Below are 17,375 nucleotides of genomic sequence, written 5' to 3'. Positions count from 1 at the left end.
GGAGGAGAGGGGCGGAGCTACGCGGACCGAAGCAGCGACGGAAACAAGGAGACAAACCGAACCAAACCAAACCAAACCAAAGGACATACAGATATCAGCTTCGGCACAGCGGACTGGTTCGTGGGTCGATGTTTGTACGGGTCCAACTCAAAGAAGAACAATGAGGCTCAGGTCTCAGAGAACCGTGGACGCTTCATCCACATCCTGCTCGGAGACGCCGCGGAGCCTCCGACGGCTCAGCAAAGCGACGCCGAGGAGGACGGGCTCCTCCGGGACCGAGAGCCCTCTCCAGCCCGAGGTAACACACTGACCACCAGCTAAGATGACTGCATCGACCAGTGACCGTGTAATATACGAACAGGTGTTAGTGAGACGTGTAGACGACGGGTGTAGTGGTCGTAGTGGTGGTGGTGGTGGTGGTGCTACGGACGTGGTTAGCTTTGTTAGCATGGCATGGCTAACTAAGCCACAGTGTTGCCAGTGTAGTGCTGCACGCTGAACATGAGTATAGATCAACTATTAACTGGTGAAAGTTATAATAAGGTAGCTCATGTCCAGCCAGCAGAGAGTGAACTCACCCTCCCTCCGTGTTTTGTTATTGTTTTGTTTATCTGAACTTCTCTGTGCTTTGTTGACATAGCCGGTCCGGCCGCGCGTGCTTGTGTACACATGAGCGCGCCTCGCAGGTAAGACCATGTCAGCCCGGACCCTGTGGTACCAGGTGGACAGTGTCAGCAGGAGGTAGTGGACGAGGCAAGACCACAACATATAGACTGTACAGTACCAGTCAAAAAGTTTGGACACACCTTCTCATTCAACTACTTTGAAGAATCTAAAATATAAAACATATTCTGGTTTGTTGAGCATTTGTTTGTTTACCACATAATTCCATATGTGTTCCTTCATAGTGTGGATGTCTTCAATATTAATCTACAATGTAGAAATAATTCTTTAAATTCTTTAAAAATAAAGAAAAAACATTGAATCAATATTAATCTACAATGTAGAAATAATTCTTTAAATTCTTTAAAAATAAAGAAAAAACATTGAATGAGAAGGGGTGTCCAAACTTTTGACTGGTACTGTACATCAGACCCTAGTGTCTACCCCTGTGATGCTCCCACATAAGGTTCAGATATGCAGCTGTATGACATGCTGTCTGACAGTGGATTAATGCTGCAGCAGAGGATTAAACAGCCCAATTGCATTTGAGAGGCTCCTGGTAAAAGTAGGTCATCAGACACATGCATACAGACTGTTTACACACCGCAGCTTGCTATCTTGGGACATTCTGTTAATGTCTCACATGTGGTCATTTCCTTTGTTATGACTGTTGCAGAATTTAAGAAATACGCTTATCAAAAACAGATACACAGGATCATATAGTTCACAGATGAGGCACAGCGTCTGTTGCTACATAATGCATACAAGTTCCTGGGAACCAGTATCCTGATGCATTGTTGATACGCCATTATATAACCTTGTTGGTAATACATTACATTACATTACAGTCATTTAGCAGACGCTTTTATCCAAAGCGACTTACAGGAAGTGTATTCAACATAGGTATTCAAGAGAACTACTAGTCACCAGAAGTCATAAGTGCATCTCCTTTCTTAAACAAGCATCTCAAAGCATAAACCAGAGCAAAAGTATAGTGCAGAGGCAAGTTACTACGAAAACAATAATTCGGGTTACTTTGTGCAACAATTGTGGTGGTGTTTGGTATTTTGGCCATTTAATATGTGGTTACAATCCCACTTCTAGTTTTCATAACTGACTTAAATAAACAAATCTTTATACTTTGTAGGACAAAGGGATCTTGGCTAATGACTCCCACCACTCAGATGACGAAATTCCAACAATGACGAGGCGACCACTGCCCCGTGGCCGGGCAAGGAAGAGAGCCATCGCTGTTGATGACAGAGAAACTGGTATGTTTTTAATATGTGTTTTTCATGAATATGAATTCATTAAACTGTCCACTGCTCTTCTTTTTATATTTTCTGACTGATCGTCTTCTTCTGGTCTAGATTTGGCATTCAAGACTCCGATCAGGCCCATCCTGCGTCATGAGCGCATCCTCTCAGAGATCGACCCAGTGTCTCCTCGCAATACAACAGCCCGAAACATCTACTCGCCCATCGTGCGTTTCCTCACGCCCACCAAAGAGAGTGAGTACAGCTATTGTCACTGCAATTCTCTGTTCTTCATAGGGGTTGTAGTGCCTTATTCAAACTGAACTTACATACATGCAAGGCCTCAAAACAGTCCCTCCATATATTTAATTTAATGTTCTGGGAGAGTAAAAATGTTCTTGTCACTATCACTGCTTTACCATTCACTTGCTGCTTAAGTAAACTCACTTACCAACCATGGTATAAATGAACCAGTTGTTTTTCTCGTGGCTTGTTGTAAATTCCCACCCTGGGTGCATAAATTTGAAAGAACATCGTGAGCCCATTTAAATGCTCAGCAGCCATTAATGTGGTGAGCTGACAATGGTATTTATTTTATTGCTAGTGACTCAGTGTCTTGTTATAATTGAGATACAGTATAAGTCCTTGCCACTCCCTTCTTTGCATTAGGTGCGAGGTTCCTATTGCATCCGGGTGCAGCTAAAACATTTGAAGAAAAACAAGACTTAGTTTACCTAGCTGGGATTTCTTTCTGCTTTGGTCATTCCTTTTGATAATATTACATTTTGACATAATTAATGAGGAGTCCATTAACCCTGAGAACAGACAGGAACAAAGTACTCAAAAACTTCCCGTCATAAAGACAATGTGTAGTTTATCAAATATGGCAAACATTAGCTGGAAGTGATACATTTTCCTGGTTTCTCAAAGATGAACAGACTTGTGTTGCTTACAGTTTATACGTTTTGTTTTTTATTCTGTCCAGATGTGAAGCGTGCTGGAGACAAAGTGTTGATGAGCCCAGAACAAGGCGTGTTTGGTTTTGGCTCCATTGACCTTCTGGCTGGAGAAGAGGAGGATGATATCTTCAATCCGTAAGTATGAAGCCGCTTTCAGAGGTATACTCCTTCACGTTAATTTGATGGGAATTTAACATCCCTACTAGATTATATCGTGATATACTTTTTCATATCAGGAAAGTTAGCAGAGACTGGTACTCTAAATAAAAATGTACCAGTGTTTTTATGTGAGTGTTGCTCTTTTATTTAATTAATGTTGTTAGTGATTTTTTTTCTATTTCTAAGAGCATTTTTTTTCCCCCCAGCTTCACGTTCATCAAGAACATACCGTCGCATTCTCAGCATTCCCAACCCCAACTCAGAGATATTCCACCCAAGACCAGGAGCACACCAGAGGCCACGCTGGTGGTCGACCTGGTGAGTTTAATCTTCTGGAGCATCCTATTTTCACACATGGGCACAACAAGTCAGATACAGTCAGGGCCGTAAGTATTTGGACGGGGACACAATTTTTCTTAATTTGCCTCTTTACATGACCACAATGGATTTGAAATGAAGCGGTAAATATATTGCTGAAGTAAAGACTTTAAGCTATATTTCAATGGTTATAACAAAAATATAACTTTAACCATTCAGGAATTGGAACCATTTTAACCAAATCCGCCCGGTTTTCTGAAGTGATTGAATAACTATCTGACGAATTTCATGGCCTGGTGTGGCGGACCAAAGAGGGGTCAGTGCAAGTAAAGGAGGCCATTATTAGGCTGAAGATACTACACACATCAGGCAGATAGCAGAAACATTAGGAACAGTTTGGTATATTTTTATAAAGAAAGAATGCACTGGCAAGATCACAAACGCCAAAAGGCCAGGAAGAACGCAGACAACATCTAGTGGATAATCACAGAATTCTTTCCTTGGTGAAGAAACCCCCTTCATAACATCTACCGAAGTCAAGAATAGTCTGGAGGAGGTAGACGTGTCATTGTCAAAGTTTACAATAAAGACAAGCCGTCATGAATCTGAATATAGAGGGTTTCCGACAAGGTGCAAACCACTGGTAACACTGATTGGACGGCGCTGCACAGAGCAGATGGATAATGACCCATAAGATACTAGAAACAACCAAAGAGGTTCTCAAAGCAAAGAAATGGAATATGTCACAGTCCAAATACTTGGACACTTGAACTTTGACAAATTAATCTTTACTCAAAGTCCACACTATCATTTTTCTGTAACTCAGTCACATTGATCCATGTCCTTGTAGGAGGAGACCCTAATGTTCAGCTCCCTGAATGTGATCGAGGAAGCAGAGTACACGTTCCACACAGCTTTCCAGGACCATCAGTACAAGGTGAGCACTCACTGAACGTTTCTGAATCTCAAGCACACTGATCAGACAACCCCAGGTGGAAAAAAAGAGTGAAAAGACCAATTCTTACAGTGTCATATCTTCAGAAGCAGAAGATATGATGAAATCTAGTCTTAATGTGGAGAAATACCAGAACTAACAATAACACACTCATCTCCACCATGTTGTCTCTTATTTCATTCAGTAATCAGTGATTAAAGGTTGTTTTTAGGCTACAGCCACACTTATACGTTTCTTTTTTGAAACAGTGTTTTAAAAAGACAACAATCCCCGTCCACGTTGACGCTTCAGCATTGTCTTTGAAATGATTTCTGTTCACACTAACCCGCCTGAAAACAACTATAACATGACCTTTCACGTACACTGGGCATGCAAGTGCAAGTGTAAACAGCAAGTTGATTGCTTGCTTAGTTACAGAAAATACAACAGAGTATTATACTACTCTTTAATAATAAAAGGTCTGGCTTGATACTAAAGATCATCCTCCAAAATCTTCCTCTATATACTGAAGAAGACAAATTTCATGGAAAGTTTTAGGAGTCTTGTTCTAAACTTGCTCAAATGTAAAAGTAGTAGTGTGGACTAAGTGAACTAGTTGACAGTTTTAGATAATTGAATAGGAACTGAGTATTTCTAAGCTTGTTTCTTAATTCTGTATCCTCTCTCCTCCCCCTCATCAACAGGTGTACATGATCCTACGGCCACATGTCAAAGAGTTTCTACAGTCCATGGCCAAAATCTATGAGGTATAGTTTGAGTTAATCTATTATCAAATTAAATTGTCTGGTCTTTTAACGATGCATTTGGCTCTAGACTGAAGTCTCGGTTTGTTTTTTCTGCCGCAATAGTTATTCACCTCATATTTTATTTATTTTTCTAGTTCACATTGGAGAATGCCAGCCCAACCTTTCAGTTACATTTTTTTTCTCTCATCTGAACCAATATATTTAAACCTTTTTTTATCTTATTTTTCTTTCTATCTGAACATAAATGAAAACTAAATGTAGTTTACGTGGAGTTGTGTGCAATCGGTTCCAGCTGCTGTTTGTGTTTCTGTTCCAGCTGTTTGTTTACACATGTGCAAAGAAGGAATATGCTGAGAAGATACTGGACATCCTGGACCCCCAGAGAAAACTGTTTCGGTATGTCTCCATAAGATCTGCTTCCACTTGTGTTTCATAAACCCTTTGCTCAATCGCGAGTGTTGGTCCACTGCTGACCCGTCTGTGACCAGAACACTGACCTCCTGACACTGTTTGGAAATGTTACATGGTCTGTTTGTGGCCGTACTATTAGTCGGTCACTCTGTGATGTTTGACAGTGTGAGGGATTTAGCTGACTGTTAGCCAGAGTGAATTATAATGGTGATGACAGTAGAGATCATTTTTTCTATTTGGCTTTTGACTTGTTAATGTCAGATAGACGGGATATAAAGATGAACAGATAATCGACAGTAAACTGACATAATTTGACATAAAATTCAGAAAAAGCTGCCAGTGTGTGCAACATCCCCACACTGAAAGTTTATACAATTAGTGTGCTGCCTGGTTCATGACATATTCCTTAAACTTTGCTTTTCATTTAGAGCGCCTATCATCCATATAACATGTTATCAAATGTCAGTGCTTGGTTCACAGAAACCGGTGTGAACTGTTTAACATGCTGATGACTTCTCTTACAGACACCGCCTGTATCAGGACGACTGTTCCTGCATTCTCGGCCACTACATCAAAGATCTCAGCATTCTCGGGAGGGATCTCGCCAAGACGGTTGTTCTGGACAACGCACCCCACACATACCCGTACCATGTAAGCACTGAGATGTTTGGATGCCGGTTTAAAATGTGATGCTGTGTCATTATTGTATGGTGATATTCTACAGTTATTATCAGCACATCCAATGAAGAGACCAAATTCATTAACTTATTTGTCCATCTCTCAGTGCTTACCTCAGCCCACTGGATGCAAATATATTATCTGGGTTGACGATAAGAAAAATATAGACTTTCATCAGACTTATCTTTTTAATAACATCAAAGTTATTGTTGATGTTTTGTTCTTTTTCTTTTGTCAGACTTGTAAGAGACATTTCTCCATGTTGGTGATCTGACGATCTATTGCAGCTACACTTTGACAAGAATTACGACGTTTATATTCATTAAAGTCTTTGGTGTTTTTGCAGCTGATGAACACCATTCCCATCAAGAGCTGGTCCGGAGTGTCGGAGGACAGAGAACTCCAGAAGCTCGTCCCCTACATGGAGAAGCTGTCTGCAGCGGTATGTCTGTCATTTTATCAGCTTCTATGATTTTTACATATTACATCCAAGTATCAGATTGTAGATTGCTGCCTCGGTGTCTTTGTTTGGATAAGAACACTTGGAGCCACAACAGTTAGAATGAATATGGGGATTTAAGTAAAGTTATTTGATTATTACAAGGTAAATATGTAGGGATGCACTAATCTGATACGCTGGATCAGTAATAGGGATACCGACCTTATTAAACCGATCGGGTCAAACCAATCACAATGTGACTGTGTATTAAATAATGTTTTTTCTTGATCTCGGTGTTAACTGTACAACTTGCCTTCACTCAGCCACAGCGAGCCACCGACTCAATTCCATATGTCACAGAAACCGCGTAACAGATCATTAGAGTCGCACCAATCAACTAATTGTTGCAGCTCCAATGTATGGGGGGAAAAAGCCATTAATTTAGAAACAAATCTGTTGATTGATGGATAATGAATGTTATTGTTAGTTGCAGCCCTACAGATTTAAGATTTTGGAGAAGGACTGCACTGGTATCAGATCGATAATCATATTAGAAAACATCCATAGTTGGAACATCTTAATCAAAATCGGAAAATAAAAACTTTGAATCCTAAACTGTACTAGAGTATCAAAAGTATTTGCAAGATTAATATGCTGGAGTGTTTCATTGTCACGTTGTACTTGTTTCAGCACCATAGTGTGAACCAGATTGTTTTTGTAAATCAGTTTTTTTTATTTCAGTTGTGAATAAAACAGCTGGTTATCTGCTGCAGCATCTGCCGTCGTTCCTCCCCCGGTTTCATCGTTCAGTTCCAACTTCTCTCGTTGTGTTTTTTCAGGAGGATTTTCGAGAGTCGCTGAAGAAGAGGAAGGATCACTTCCACAGGCTGCTGTCGGAGGACTAAAAGGACTCACCCCCACCCACCCACCCCCTCACTTTAACTACTTTGTGACTTTCACAGCTCATGTTTTGCTTTCTTTATGCTTTGGCCAAAAGCAAAATCCAGTAAGAACTAGCTAACCTCGGTGGCGACCTTCTCTCCCTCCTTTCTGCTCCCTGATGACTTCAAAAGACGGCACATCGGTATTTCAAACATGCTGCTGGTCGTTCGTCACCAAACCTTTGTTTCTCCGAAACTCATTCAACAGGGCAATAAACTGCTGCCCAGTGTTTGTGTATATTTACAAGAAAGAAAATTGAAATCTAATGTTTATAGTCATGATCTTTTTAATTTATTGATTATATTGCTAATCATCTGCTGTTATCTCTGTATATTTTAGAAATGCTTTTTTTGTATGCAATGAAATCCCCGATAATAAATCGGAAAATAAAGTCATATTGTCTTTCTTTCCCATATAATCTGTTTCAGTTTATTGAAATGGTATTTGATTTAATACTAGATGTTTCTCAACATGTGAGGTGAGCAGTTTTTCATGAAAGCTTCTTCAGAGTGATGCAGAGGAGAATGAAGATGATAAAGTGCACAGCTGTGGATGTTGTCAGTGTTGCAGCAGAATGAAATCACATTTATGTGTCATCCTGTCACTGTGATATAATACATTTTCCACAGGACTGCCTGATCCTGGTCAACATCCTGTCTGCTGGAGTGTTTCATCAAAGGTCAGGTATTTGTTATGGTTTATCTTTCAGATATCTTCTCTGGGGTTTCTGTGGCGGAGATATTTTATTTCTCTAAAAAAGAATGCTGTTCCTCCTGCTGAGCAAATAAAACTAATCACTTCCTGTGCAGCAGGAAAGATACACCAGGGTGTCGGGGATTAGAAGAGGGAAGGGAAAAGAGGTGTTGAATAGGAGGGATCCCTGTCACAAATTACAGTTTAAAGTTTTAATAAAGAAATACTGCTATCATATAAAACTGTCATCTGCATGCCTCACATTTTTGACAGCAGACTGGAAACTAAAGTTGATCTAAAACTGGCATCTCTAATAGATAATCTAGAAAAAGATTAAGACAAAAAGGTTTAATTTGTTGATAGAAAAATTATAATAATCACTCAAGTTTTATAAGTATAATACAGAAATGCCAAACAAATCTTTATTGAACAGTTATACATGTTATTTGAATATAGTGATACCAAAAATAAAAAGCTATAAATTAACTACTTCAATTAATAAATTGTTAATAAAAAGTGGCCTAGTGTGACTCGTTCAAATAGTATTTTTCGTAGTCCAATACACACATGTACTTTATCTACAGCAAATGTTGGATTTATGCTTTTTTAACATTAAATGACTGACTTAAAATATTAAGCCGTTAAAAAATGAGCTGCTGATTAATAAGCTATTAATAGACTAATCATTTCAGACCTAAAACAGAATCAGAATTATATGAAAATAATAGAAAAATAGCTAATCTTAATAAAGCACTATTTTAGGAATCATAATAATAGGAATGTACTATATAGGCCTATAATTGTATTATTATCTGACCAGGCATTAATCAATAATACAAATGTGATCTTGTAGTTCATTCTAATAATAAAATAGTAATAGATTCAGGACTTAATCAGTGCAGAAAAGTCATACTGTGTATGACTTTTCTGCACACTGCCATCCTGTGTGAATATTACAGGAGTACTGAGGTTTAGTTTGAGTGTAAATGTTTACTGTCCTGTTTAGTTAAACTCGTGTTCGTGATGAATGTGATTGTTAATGTTGAATGTGGAGGTAAACTGAGACAAAGAGCCTCCTCCTCTTCCTCCTCTGGCTTTATTTGCTCCATATGGTGTTGGACATGGTACCCAGGAAAGAAAAAAAAAAAACCCTCCTTTGTGGGCGGAGGAAAACCCTAGTATTTTGTCCGTCCTGAAATTTGATTCAGAAGTTCAGGATCCTGGAAGACAAAAAGCAAACGGAGGGGGAGGGAAGAAAGGCAGAGAAGGACGGAGAGGTTGTTTTGTTTTTTTTACTGCGAGAAGAGTAAACTTAACAGATACTCTGTCCTCCGACTAAAGTAAGTCCATTTATACGCGGCATGTTTCTACCTGAATAAAGCCTTATCCTGGCATTTCATTGAGCTAAATGAATTCACATCTGTGTGTGTGTGGAATCTGATTGGTAACTGTTGTAATTGCTGCTGAATGGCCTCATAATATAAGGTTTCAGCGCATGCTATTTGAGAAAGACTTGAGTCCTTTACGCGCACGTTTGATTTATTTATCACCAAATTGGGTACTAAACCACACGAGACCAGACTTTGATTGATTTGTGGAAGAGGAATTGTAAAAAAGGAGTTATTGCTCAGCATCGGGGGGGGAAAGTCATTTTTTCTTGCGGAGAGAAGGAGCACATTGCCCCGATACGCGCGTTCCCACATCCACGCTAAACTCCAGTGTGCGCTCTCTACTTGGTAAAGTCCTCATTTGTTTGGAGAAACATCCCCGCAGCAGATTTGCGTGCCGATTCTGCGCCACATTTGGAAGTGCGCCAAAAACATCCAGAATAAAATGATCCAAACTCAGTCTGCAGATGTTAATGAACACCTCTGAAACCCACCATGCAGCTCAGATAGCGGCAGAGCAAAAGGCGCGGGATAGGTGTTATATATCAGACGCTTTTATTTGCTTTTGTAGGATTAGTAGTGTATTTAGCATTTTTATAGTGTAGCCTTAAAGTAACCAATAGTGGTAAAATAAGTATTTACTTTGGTAAAAGTATTCTATAAAATACTCCAGTAAAGGTAGATAGCCAGTAAAAGACCTGCATCCAAATTGTACTAACATTTACATTTGTATTTGCAACAAAATGTGCTCTAGGCATAAAAAAACGAAAGTAATCATTGTGAAGGATGTCAACTGTCAGTGTTTTATTGTTACATTATTTTACTTTCATGATGTAGATGGTCAAGATGAAGCTATAAGTCTTATTATCTTCATTAAATGTTATTTAAGGTGTATTTCCCAATAGGAAAGTACAATCATATTTTTAAACTAACTTTTTTGGCCCTGTTGTGTGACATAATCCTCTTAATGTTATTTCTGATCAGCTATCTAGTGTAACAGTGGTGTTCAGGACCCCCTAAAGGGTGACATGATGAATCTGAGGAAGAAAAAGAGAAAAGAAAAAATATAAATATTAAAGATATTAACTTTTTTCTATGTTTCTATTTTCTTGTGAAATACTGCATACTTTCACTTCCTTAGGACTATAAACATCCTCAAAATTAGAAATAAATCGGAAAAAGTCGTCTCTCCAGGCCTGTAGAAATAAAAATTAAAAAAGTGAAATACTAGATACTTCGACCTTTTTAAGGCCTTAAAACTCCTGAATGATAAAGATCACTGTTCACACATGAACACACTGAGGTCATAGCCTGAGGTACCGAGTCACAAGCTATAAAGGTTGGGAACCACTGTGCTTAAATACTGCTCCATCACGTAGCTGCATGTAGGGGAAAAGATATTAGAAATACTGAGGTCGTGAATTTCTGAGATTAAATTCTGGTGGATAGATTGAACCTCAATAGTAATCATCTGAAATATGTCTGCAGCATCAGATATTAAAACAGGATAAGTATCAAAAGTTTAAGGCTTTAAAGCAGAACATTTCAGACCAAAATAAAAATAGGAAAAGCTTTTTATTTAACACTGGCTCATTTAGCAATTTGATACATTTAGTAAATCAATTTGGGAAATATCCTTATGTGCTTTCTTGCAAAAAGTAAGATGAGAGGATTTATATTTGGGAGTAGTATCAATCATTTAACTCTCTGAATGAAAGTGAATAAGCGTCATTACTCAAATCTAAAGCAAAGTATTTATATGTTAGCCAAATTTAAGTAATTTACAGACTCATATTGATATTAATCCTTAGTTCTACCAAATACTTCAGTCAAATATATTGTGTCTAAACTCATCATATGAGCCTGAACCATCCACCATTAAATGTTTTTAATTGTCAAATGTGTTTAAAGTGCTTTTGCAACACTTTTGTCAAAACCTCCAGATTCTTAGAAAAAATAAGGACATGACCTCATTGTCCCGGCTGCATGATCAAACGTCTCAGCCTAGTGTGCCAGTCTGTTTTGGAGCTGTTAATTAGTCTTTGTTTCATGATATTCTTAAGTTTATATATTTTTATGAAAAGGTTTCCTGAAAACTCAAATCTTAAATGGTAACAACTCAAACCTGCAGGCAGTGTTACCTTGCACAGGAATATAACCTTTTCCTGTCAGTGCTGATGATTGTACAGCCACGGACATATCAACACTGATTTCCTTTATCCCCCCCCAAAAAAGGCCCTTTCCTCCCATGACCAGTTTGACATCACTCCACATAAAGTCCCAGTAAAGTTTTGGGTTTAGGGATTTATGTATGCCTTTAAGAGGGTAAATGCTGCCTTTGTTAATAAAAGTGGTAAACTGAATATTTTAAAAATAGAATTAATAAAGGAGATTAAAAAGCAAAGAAGACAATATCTAAAATAAAAACTCTCAAATGTTTTGGTTTTGACATCATTTTTATGCTTTTCAATATTCTTTCAGGGTTTATGATGATGTGACGTCTTTCTGTGCCACCAGACTTTATTAAGCTTGAAATAAAGTAAATAATAGCTCAATTTCTAAGAAAACAAAGATGAAACACTGTGTGATGCTTATTAAAGGCTATTCTGGTTTGGTCTCCTCGAGGAGAATGGAGGTGGTTTTACTGGCCTGTGTGTCCCTGGTTTGGTGTTTTTAACTAGTTTTTGGTCTGTTTTTTGTCTGGACCTCTTCCTGTTCCTCTCAGGCTGCGACTATGAGCACCCCGGGGCTTCAGGCCACTAACCAGCAGAATGTGAAGGAGCTCGACAGCATGAAGGAGTCAATCAGCGACATCATCAACCAGCTCCAGGACATCGACCCGACCAGGCTTTCCTTCTCCCCTTTCCTGGACCTGGACACTCAGATCTCCTTGGCACCGGTATCAGACAGTCCCGAGTCCTCGGTGGAGGAGCTGCACTCGTCCTCCCACTCCGTCTCCGGCTCCCAGCGCTCCCTTGAACCGCCACCAGCAACTAATCAGCCACAGAGTGAGTTATTACTGTATTTTTTCCTTTTACTGTCTGTCTGACGGATCTGCAGGATTTGAGCAAATTAACAAAGGCTGAAGTTGAGTTTGAGTCCAGACTGAATCCAAAAAGAGTTGAGACAGAGTCAGGGCTAATTACAGCGGAGCAACAGTTAATAAGCATGTGCACAATAAAAGGAGTATTTTTTTTAAGGTTGAGCAGATGTGTAGATCGACCTGCAGGCGCTCTGCACTAAATCAACATCCATGCCTTGCATGCAAGTTTTGATGTAATAATAAAAGTTGTTTGTAGTTCTGGTGAGGACATAATAAAGCACTGTGTGGTGGTTAAAAAAATAAATCTATTTTTCTATTTTTTATACAAATCTTGGGTTGTGTTTTTATTGTATTTTTTTGATAGGAGACAAAGTTTTTTGTTTGTTATGTAAAAAGTGATTTTCTTCCATGTTCTTGTCTGACAACATTTCAACACTGCAACAGCAGTTGTGATGTCTTATAAAGTCCATGTGGACCAGCTATGTGCATGACATATTAAATAATGTAATGATTTAACTTACTAGGAGAAGTTGTTTTCTGGACTTAAGTCAAGAAACAAGATATGAGACAAAGTTTAAGACGTGTTTAGAGTCTACAGTGCTGCAGTTTTTTAGATGGACAGTGAATAATTGTTTCTATATAATATGATATGATAATATAATATCTATTCATCAGTTTAACAAGATACCCAATTATGAACCAGCCAGATCCGCAGAGACCCCAAAGCCTCCGAGGTCTCTGTCATTTGTTTCTTGGGTATTTGAATAATTGCCAATTTCATCAAGACATTTGCACCAAGAAATACAATGTTCAATTAAACTGCATCATGACCTCATTGTGTGGTCCTGTATTAGAGGGTCTAGTTTCAGGAATGTAGTTATGTCCGTTTATATTGTGTTAATGTGGTGCACATTCCTGAATTACTTTAATCGAATTACCACAACTATCGTCAACTATTGACGAAAAAAAGAAAACTTGTGATCATGTTGTTTCATGCATAGGAGTACTGGTTGGTTTATGTGTCTCTGTGTACACCATAACTGTGGGAACATGGAGGATGTCACAGGGAACCACTCAGTGGGGGGTAGGGGGAGATCAGTAGGGGCCCAACAGCCTAAGGTCATCCTAATAGGTTAAAACAGCCATGGGCCCATCTCAAAATGTGACACGAGAGACCCTGACATGCAGAAAGTGTTTGATTGATTAGTGTGAGTCTGCGGTTGATGTTTCAGTATCTGCTTTTAAAATGTTCTCTGGTTTCAACAGGCTCTGCTCCCTGCCACCATCAGCCCAACGACAACCTCCCGGAGGAGCCGCAAGAGGATCAGACAGAGGAGGGGGAGCTGGATCAAACTCTTTCCAGTCCCATCATCACAGCGCACAGTTTGGAAACTGCCACGGAAAACTGCATCAGCTCTCCAACCCCGGCCTCTCAGGGAGGCCTTCCCAACGGCAAAGACACGCCGAGAAGGAGTCCGGGATCCACCAATCTGGACTGCACTATGGACGAGGGTCGACCTCTGATAGGTCCTCCGCCGGAGAGCGTGGAGCTGACCGTGTGGAGCTCGGAGGGGCGGGGAACGACGGGCGAGGCCGCAGAGGAGGCTTCAGACCGGGGACAGTGCTGCCGCTGCTGCTGCCAGTGTAAATGCTGTCAGAGCGGCAGAGTCCCGGCTTTCCTCTCAGTCCTGGCATCTCTTCTGTGTGCAGCCGGGATCCTCTATGCACTCTATTTCTATGTCCCCATTCGACCCCCCGACTGCCCCGACACAGCCAGCCGCATCGTCTTCACCCTCTGCTGCTGCGTGGTGGCAGCCATCCCCATCCTGATCGGTACGCTTCACAAACCTGCACACCCACATTGAAAAAAATAAACAGCCCCGCAAAGAGATAAAGATTTAGTGAGGATTTGGTTTGTCTGGCCGCCTCGTCGTGGAATGTTTCAGTGTCTCCTGTCCCCTTTAATTTCATGCTGCTTTCAACCCTCAGTGCAGCAGACGTCTCCCCTGGGCCTCTGCAGAGAAGCATAATTTCCTTCTCCTGCTCATAGCTTTAAATGGAAACTACAATAAGACGGTTGGCCACGTCTCTCATCTCCCAGGCTGTGGCCTAATTGTTCAAAATATTTTAATCCCTTTCCATCCTGGGTGACAGGAAACAAGATGGCAGCTGGCGAAAACATCCAAACCAATAGCCTGTCCAGATCATTTGCCTCTCACCCACTTGTCATACTGATAATGTGTTTGCATGCAGGCTCTTCTGTGGTCCGGCAGTTGCTGCATTCAAATGAAGTTGTTATAATGAGTATTCTGTCGAACGAGATCAAGTGCAGCTGGGAGTTGTTTGTGGAAAAATGGCCACGATTCAAGATGCTAACTGACCTATTTCTCTCTCATCCCTCGCAGCGGTGCTCGTGGGAGCAGCGTGCCAGTTCTGCGCAGCCTCCTTCAGTCTGCACGAGTCGTTTCCAAGGAGAAGGACGCTGCAGCAGCTGTTTGTCACGGCGTCCTGTGAACAGTTGCTCCTCTACGTCCTCAACCTCGTCGTCATGGCTGCTTTACTGCCTCAGGACCAGCTGAAGTTGGTGCCCATACTGGTCGCCATGTTCATCTTTGGAAGGTGAGGCTCAGAGTGGTTAGTTTGATGAACGAAGCTGATCCAGGATGGTCTTTAAAAAGATCTCCTTCATGACTTTGATAAACAGACAAGATATTTAAAAGACGGATCAAATCACAATAAAGAAAAACTGACATGTAAAGACAAAACTGACCCCTAGAGCAGCAGCAGATATTGCACATTTAATATTGAGAATAATATCATACAGCAACAACAGTAAGAGTCTTCATGCTAGTAAAGACAATGCTAACATACTGATAAGATAAGATAATCCTTTATAATTTACAACATTTACTGATGTTGAGCAGGTCATATTTACCAGCTTAGTTTAGCATGTAAGCATGCTAGCATTTGCTAAGTGCAGCTGAGGCTTATGGTAATGTGATTTACCGTTTTTGTTCATTAACCAGAGATGAGAACAGTCGGGGATCAATAAAGTTATTATAATTCATCATAAGAAGGATATCTAAACCAAATTTCATGGCAGTCCATCCAATAGTTCACCATCGAGACATTTCTCTCAAAACCACACATGTAGGTTTTACTTGTAATGGGGACATTTTACATTGTTGTATTGGTACTTTTAAAAAAGGTTTTCTGAATACCTCCTTCCCCTCTTGAAGAAGTTTAACTGGTAATCTTGCTTTAGAAAACAACGTCAGGGAGATTGTGAGTGTTTATCAGTGAAGTTTGATCTTGATCTGATTTCCTGTTGTGTGTTTAATCTTCTACAGGCTTGTTTACTGGATAAGCCTGAACCTGTGCAGCTCCTGGCGAGGCTTCGGCTCCGGCCTGACCGTCTTCCCGCTCCTCGCCATGGTGGCTCTCAATCTGTTCCTCATGTACACCCTGAATCTCAAAGAGCCAATTTTTGTCTCTCAGGACGTCCTCTATAATCAGGTCACCCCCTCTTCCTGGTTAGAGGAGACATCACAGAGCCAGAGTGGCAAACCAGACATCCTACCCACAGACATCCTGGTCGCTCAGTGAGGAGGCGAGCTGCGCTTTCTTCTTTCAGAGGAGGAGATCTTTTCCCAAAATAGGCCATTCCTGTGGTTTGCAGTTCAGCACAGCAACACACGCTGCCACTATAACCTCCAAGTCTGTGACAGCTTAACTTGTATTTTTGCTCCTCCTATACAGGACTTTTTTATGTGGATACATGCTTATTATCTGAAATGCAAAAGTTCTTTCCCTTCTCGTGGCGGAGGACGCTTTTGAACAATGCTGTAGTCTTAAAACATTTGTCCTTTAAGCTATTCCAGTGCCTATATTTAATGTTTTGAACTCCAAGTACTTAAAAGCTCTGCTATATATATATGGCTAATTTGGTTTGACCTAAAAAACCACAAGCAAAGCAACTGCAGATGTCAGACTTTATTATTATTTTAACGTGTCCAAAAGGTTTGTACATGATGAAGACAGAATAAAAGCCATTTGTAAAAAAAACAGCTAGTTTTCAGTTCCTTGATGACTTTGAGCAGTTTCACTGAACAGTTATTCCTGTAGAAACTGCAGTGTGTGTTTTCAGTGCTGGGACTGTCATTATGTGATAACATGCTCTCCATGTTCTCTGGATGCTCTCCATCTCCGCCCTGCTGGTGTCTTTACTGCTGCTGCTGATGCTGCTCACTCGGTTTGTGGCGCAAAAATGAGGCTAAAACAAAAACAAGATGCTGAAGATGACTACACTTACTCCTTTTGATCACTTAGTCACGAGAGATTAAAGAGCTTTCCAAATTACTTTAATTAAAGACAATTAATCTGACATTTGTCAGCCTCAAATGCTAAATGCCACATGAAGGTCCACGATCGAAACGTTGTGTCTGTAATCAACTCAGTGCAGGCTGTCTTTCTTTCACATGTGATTTTTATTTTCCTACGAACCAACTTTTACCAAAGTAATACCAGTATAAAATATAAAAATGATTCTCCCTGCAGATCAGACTAAGAAATCTAGATTAAAGTTGTATCTTATCACTTTGGGCAAAGCCATCATATTTGATATTTTGTACACCAGTGGTTTCAAACTACCTGTCCTGGGACCAGATCCAGCCCACAACACCATCTCATAAACCCTTCCCAAATTTACTGCTAAAATTGTCAGAT

General features: G+C 40.1%; 2 protein-coding genes across 2 annotated transcripts; both read left to right on the top strand.

The window, feature by feature from the left end:
* On the top strand, positions 1-7,926 carry ctdspl3 (CTD (carboxy-terminal domain, RNA polymerase II, polypeptide A) small phosphatase like 3). The gene is made up of 11 exons (XM_054603043.1): positions 1-298; positions 1,811-1,934; positions 2,034-2,174; positions 2,905-3,013; positions 3,244-3,355; positions 4,206-4,292; positions 4,994-5,056; positions 5,373-5,452; positions 5,992-6,118; positions 6,492-6,587; positions 7,424-7,926. The coding sequence occupies exons 1-11, from the start codon at positions 161-163 to the stop codon at positions 7,487-7,489; spliced, it is 1,143 nt and encodes a 380-aa protein (XP_054459018.1). The 5' UTR covers positions 1-160; the 3' UTR covers positions 7,490-7,926.
* Positions 7,927-9,441: 1,515 nt separating this feature from the next.
* Positions 9,442-16,654, top strand: LOC129095077 (transmembrane protein 79-like). The gene is made up of 5 exons (XM_054603446.1): positions 9,442-9,559; positions 12,333-12,615; positions 13,917-14,483; positions 15,056-15,269; positions 16,001-16,654. The coding sequence occupies exons 2-5, from the start codon at positions 12,342-12,344 to the stop codon at positions 16,254-16,256; spliced, it is 1,311 nt and encodes a 436-aa protein (XP_054459421.1). The 5' UTR covers positions 9,442-9,559; positions 12,333-12,341; the 3' UTR covers positions 16,257-16,654.
* The last annotated feature ends 721 nt before the right edge of the window (positions 16,655-17,375 follow it).

The sequence above is a fragment of the Anoplopoma fimbria genome, chromosome 8, assembly GCF_027596085.1.
Source record: "Anoplopoma fimbria isolate UVic2021 breed Golden Eagle Sablefish chromosome 8, Afim_UVic_2022, whole genome shotgun sequence".
NCBI lineage: Eukaryota > Metazoa > Chordata > Actinopteri > Perciformes > Anoplopomatidae > Anoplopoma > Anoplopoma fimbria.
The sequence above is the reverse complement of the archived record's forward strand: the minus strand, read 5'-3'. Positions and strand labels throughout refer to the sequence as shown.

What these genes read in the sequence shown, in the direction of transcription:
- ctdspl3 (XM_054603043.1), top strand. Translation starts at nt 161, where the DNA reads ATGAGGCTCAGGTCTCAGAGAACCGTGGACGCTTCATCCACATCCTGC. An exon ending in CCTCACGCCCACCAAAGAGA is followed by an intron (nt 2,175 to 2,904) that starts GTGAGTACAGCT and finishes TATTCTGTCCAG; the next exon opens with ATGTGAAGCGTGCTGGAGAC. An exon ending in CCCCAGAGAAAACTGTTTCG is followed by an intron (nt 5,453 to 5,991) that starts GTATGTCTCCAT and finishes CTTCTCTTACAG; the next exon opens with ACACCGCCTGTATCAGGACG.
- LOC129095077 (XM_054603446.1), top strand. Translation starts at nt 12,342, where the DNA reads ATGAGCACCCCGGGGCTTCAGGCCACTAACCAGCAGAATGTGAAGGAG. An exon ending in AGCCATCCCCATCCTGATCG is followed by an intron (nt 14,484 to 15,055) that starts GTACGCTTCACA and finishes CATCCCTCGCAG; the next exon opens with CGGTGCTCGTGGGAGCAGCG. An exon ending in GCCATGTTCATCTTTGGAAG is followed by an intron (nt 15,270 to 16,000) that starts GTGAGGCTCAGA and finishes AATCTTCTACAG; the next exon opens with GCTTGTTTACTGGATAAGCC.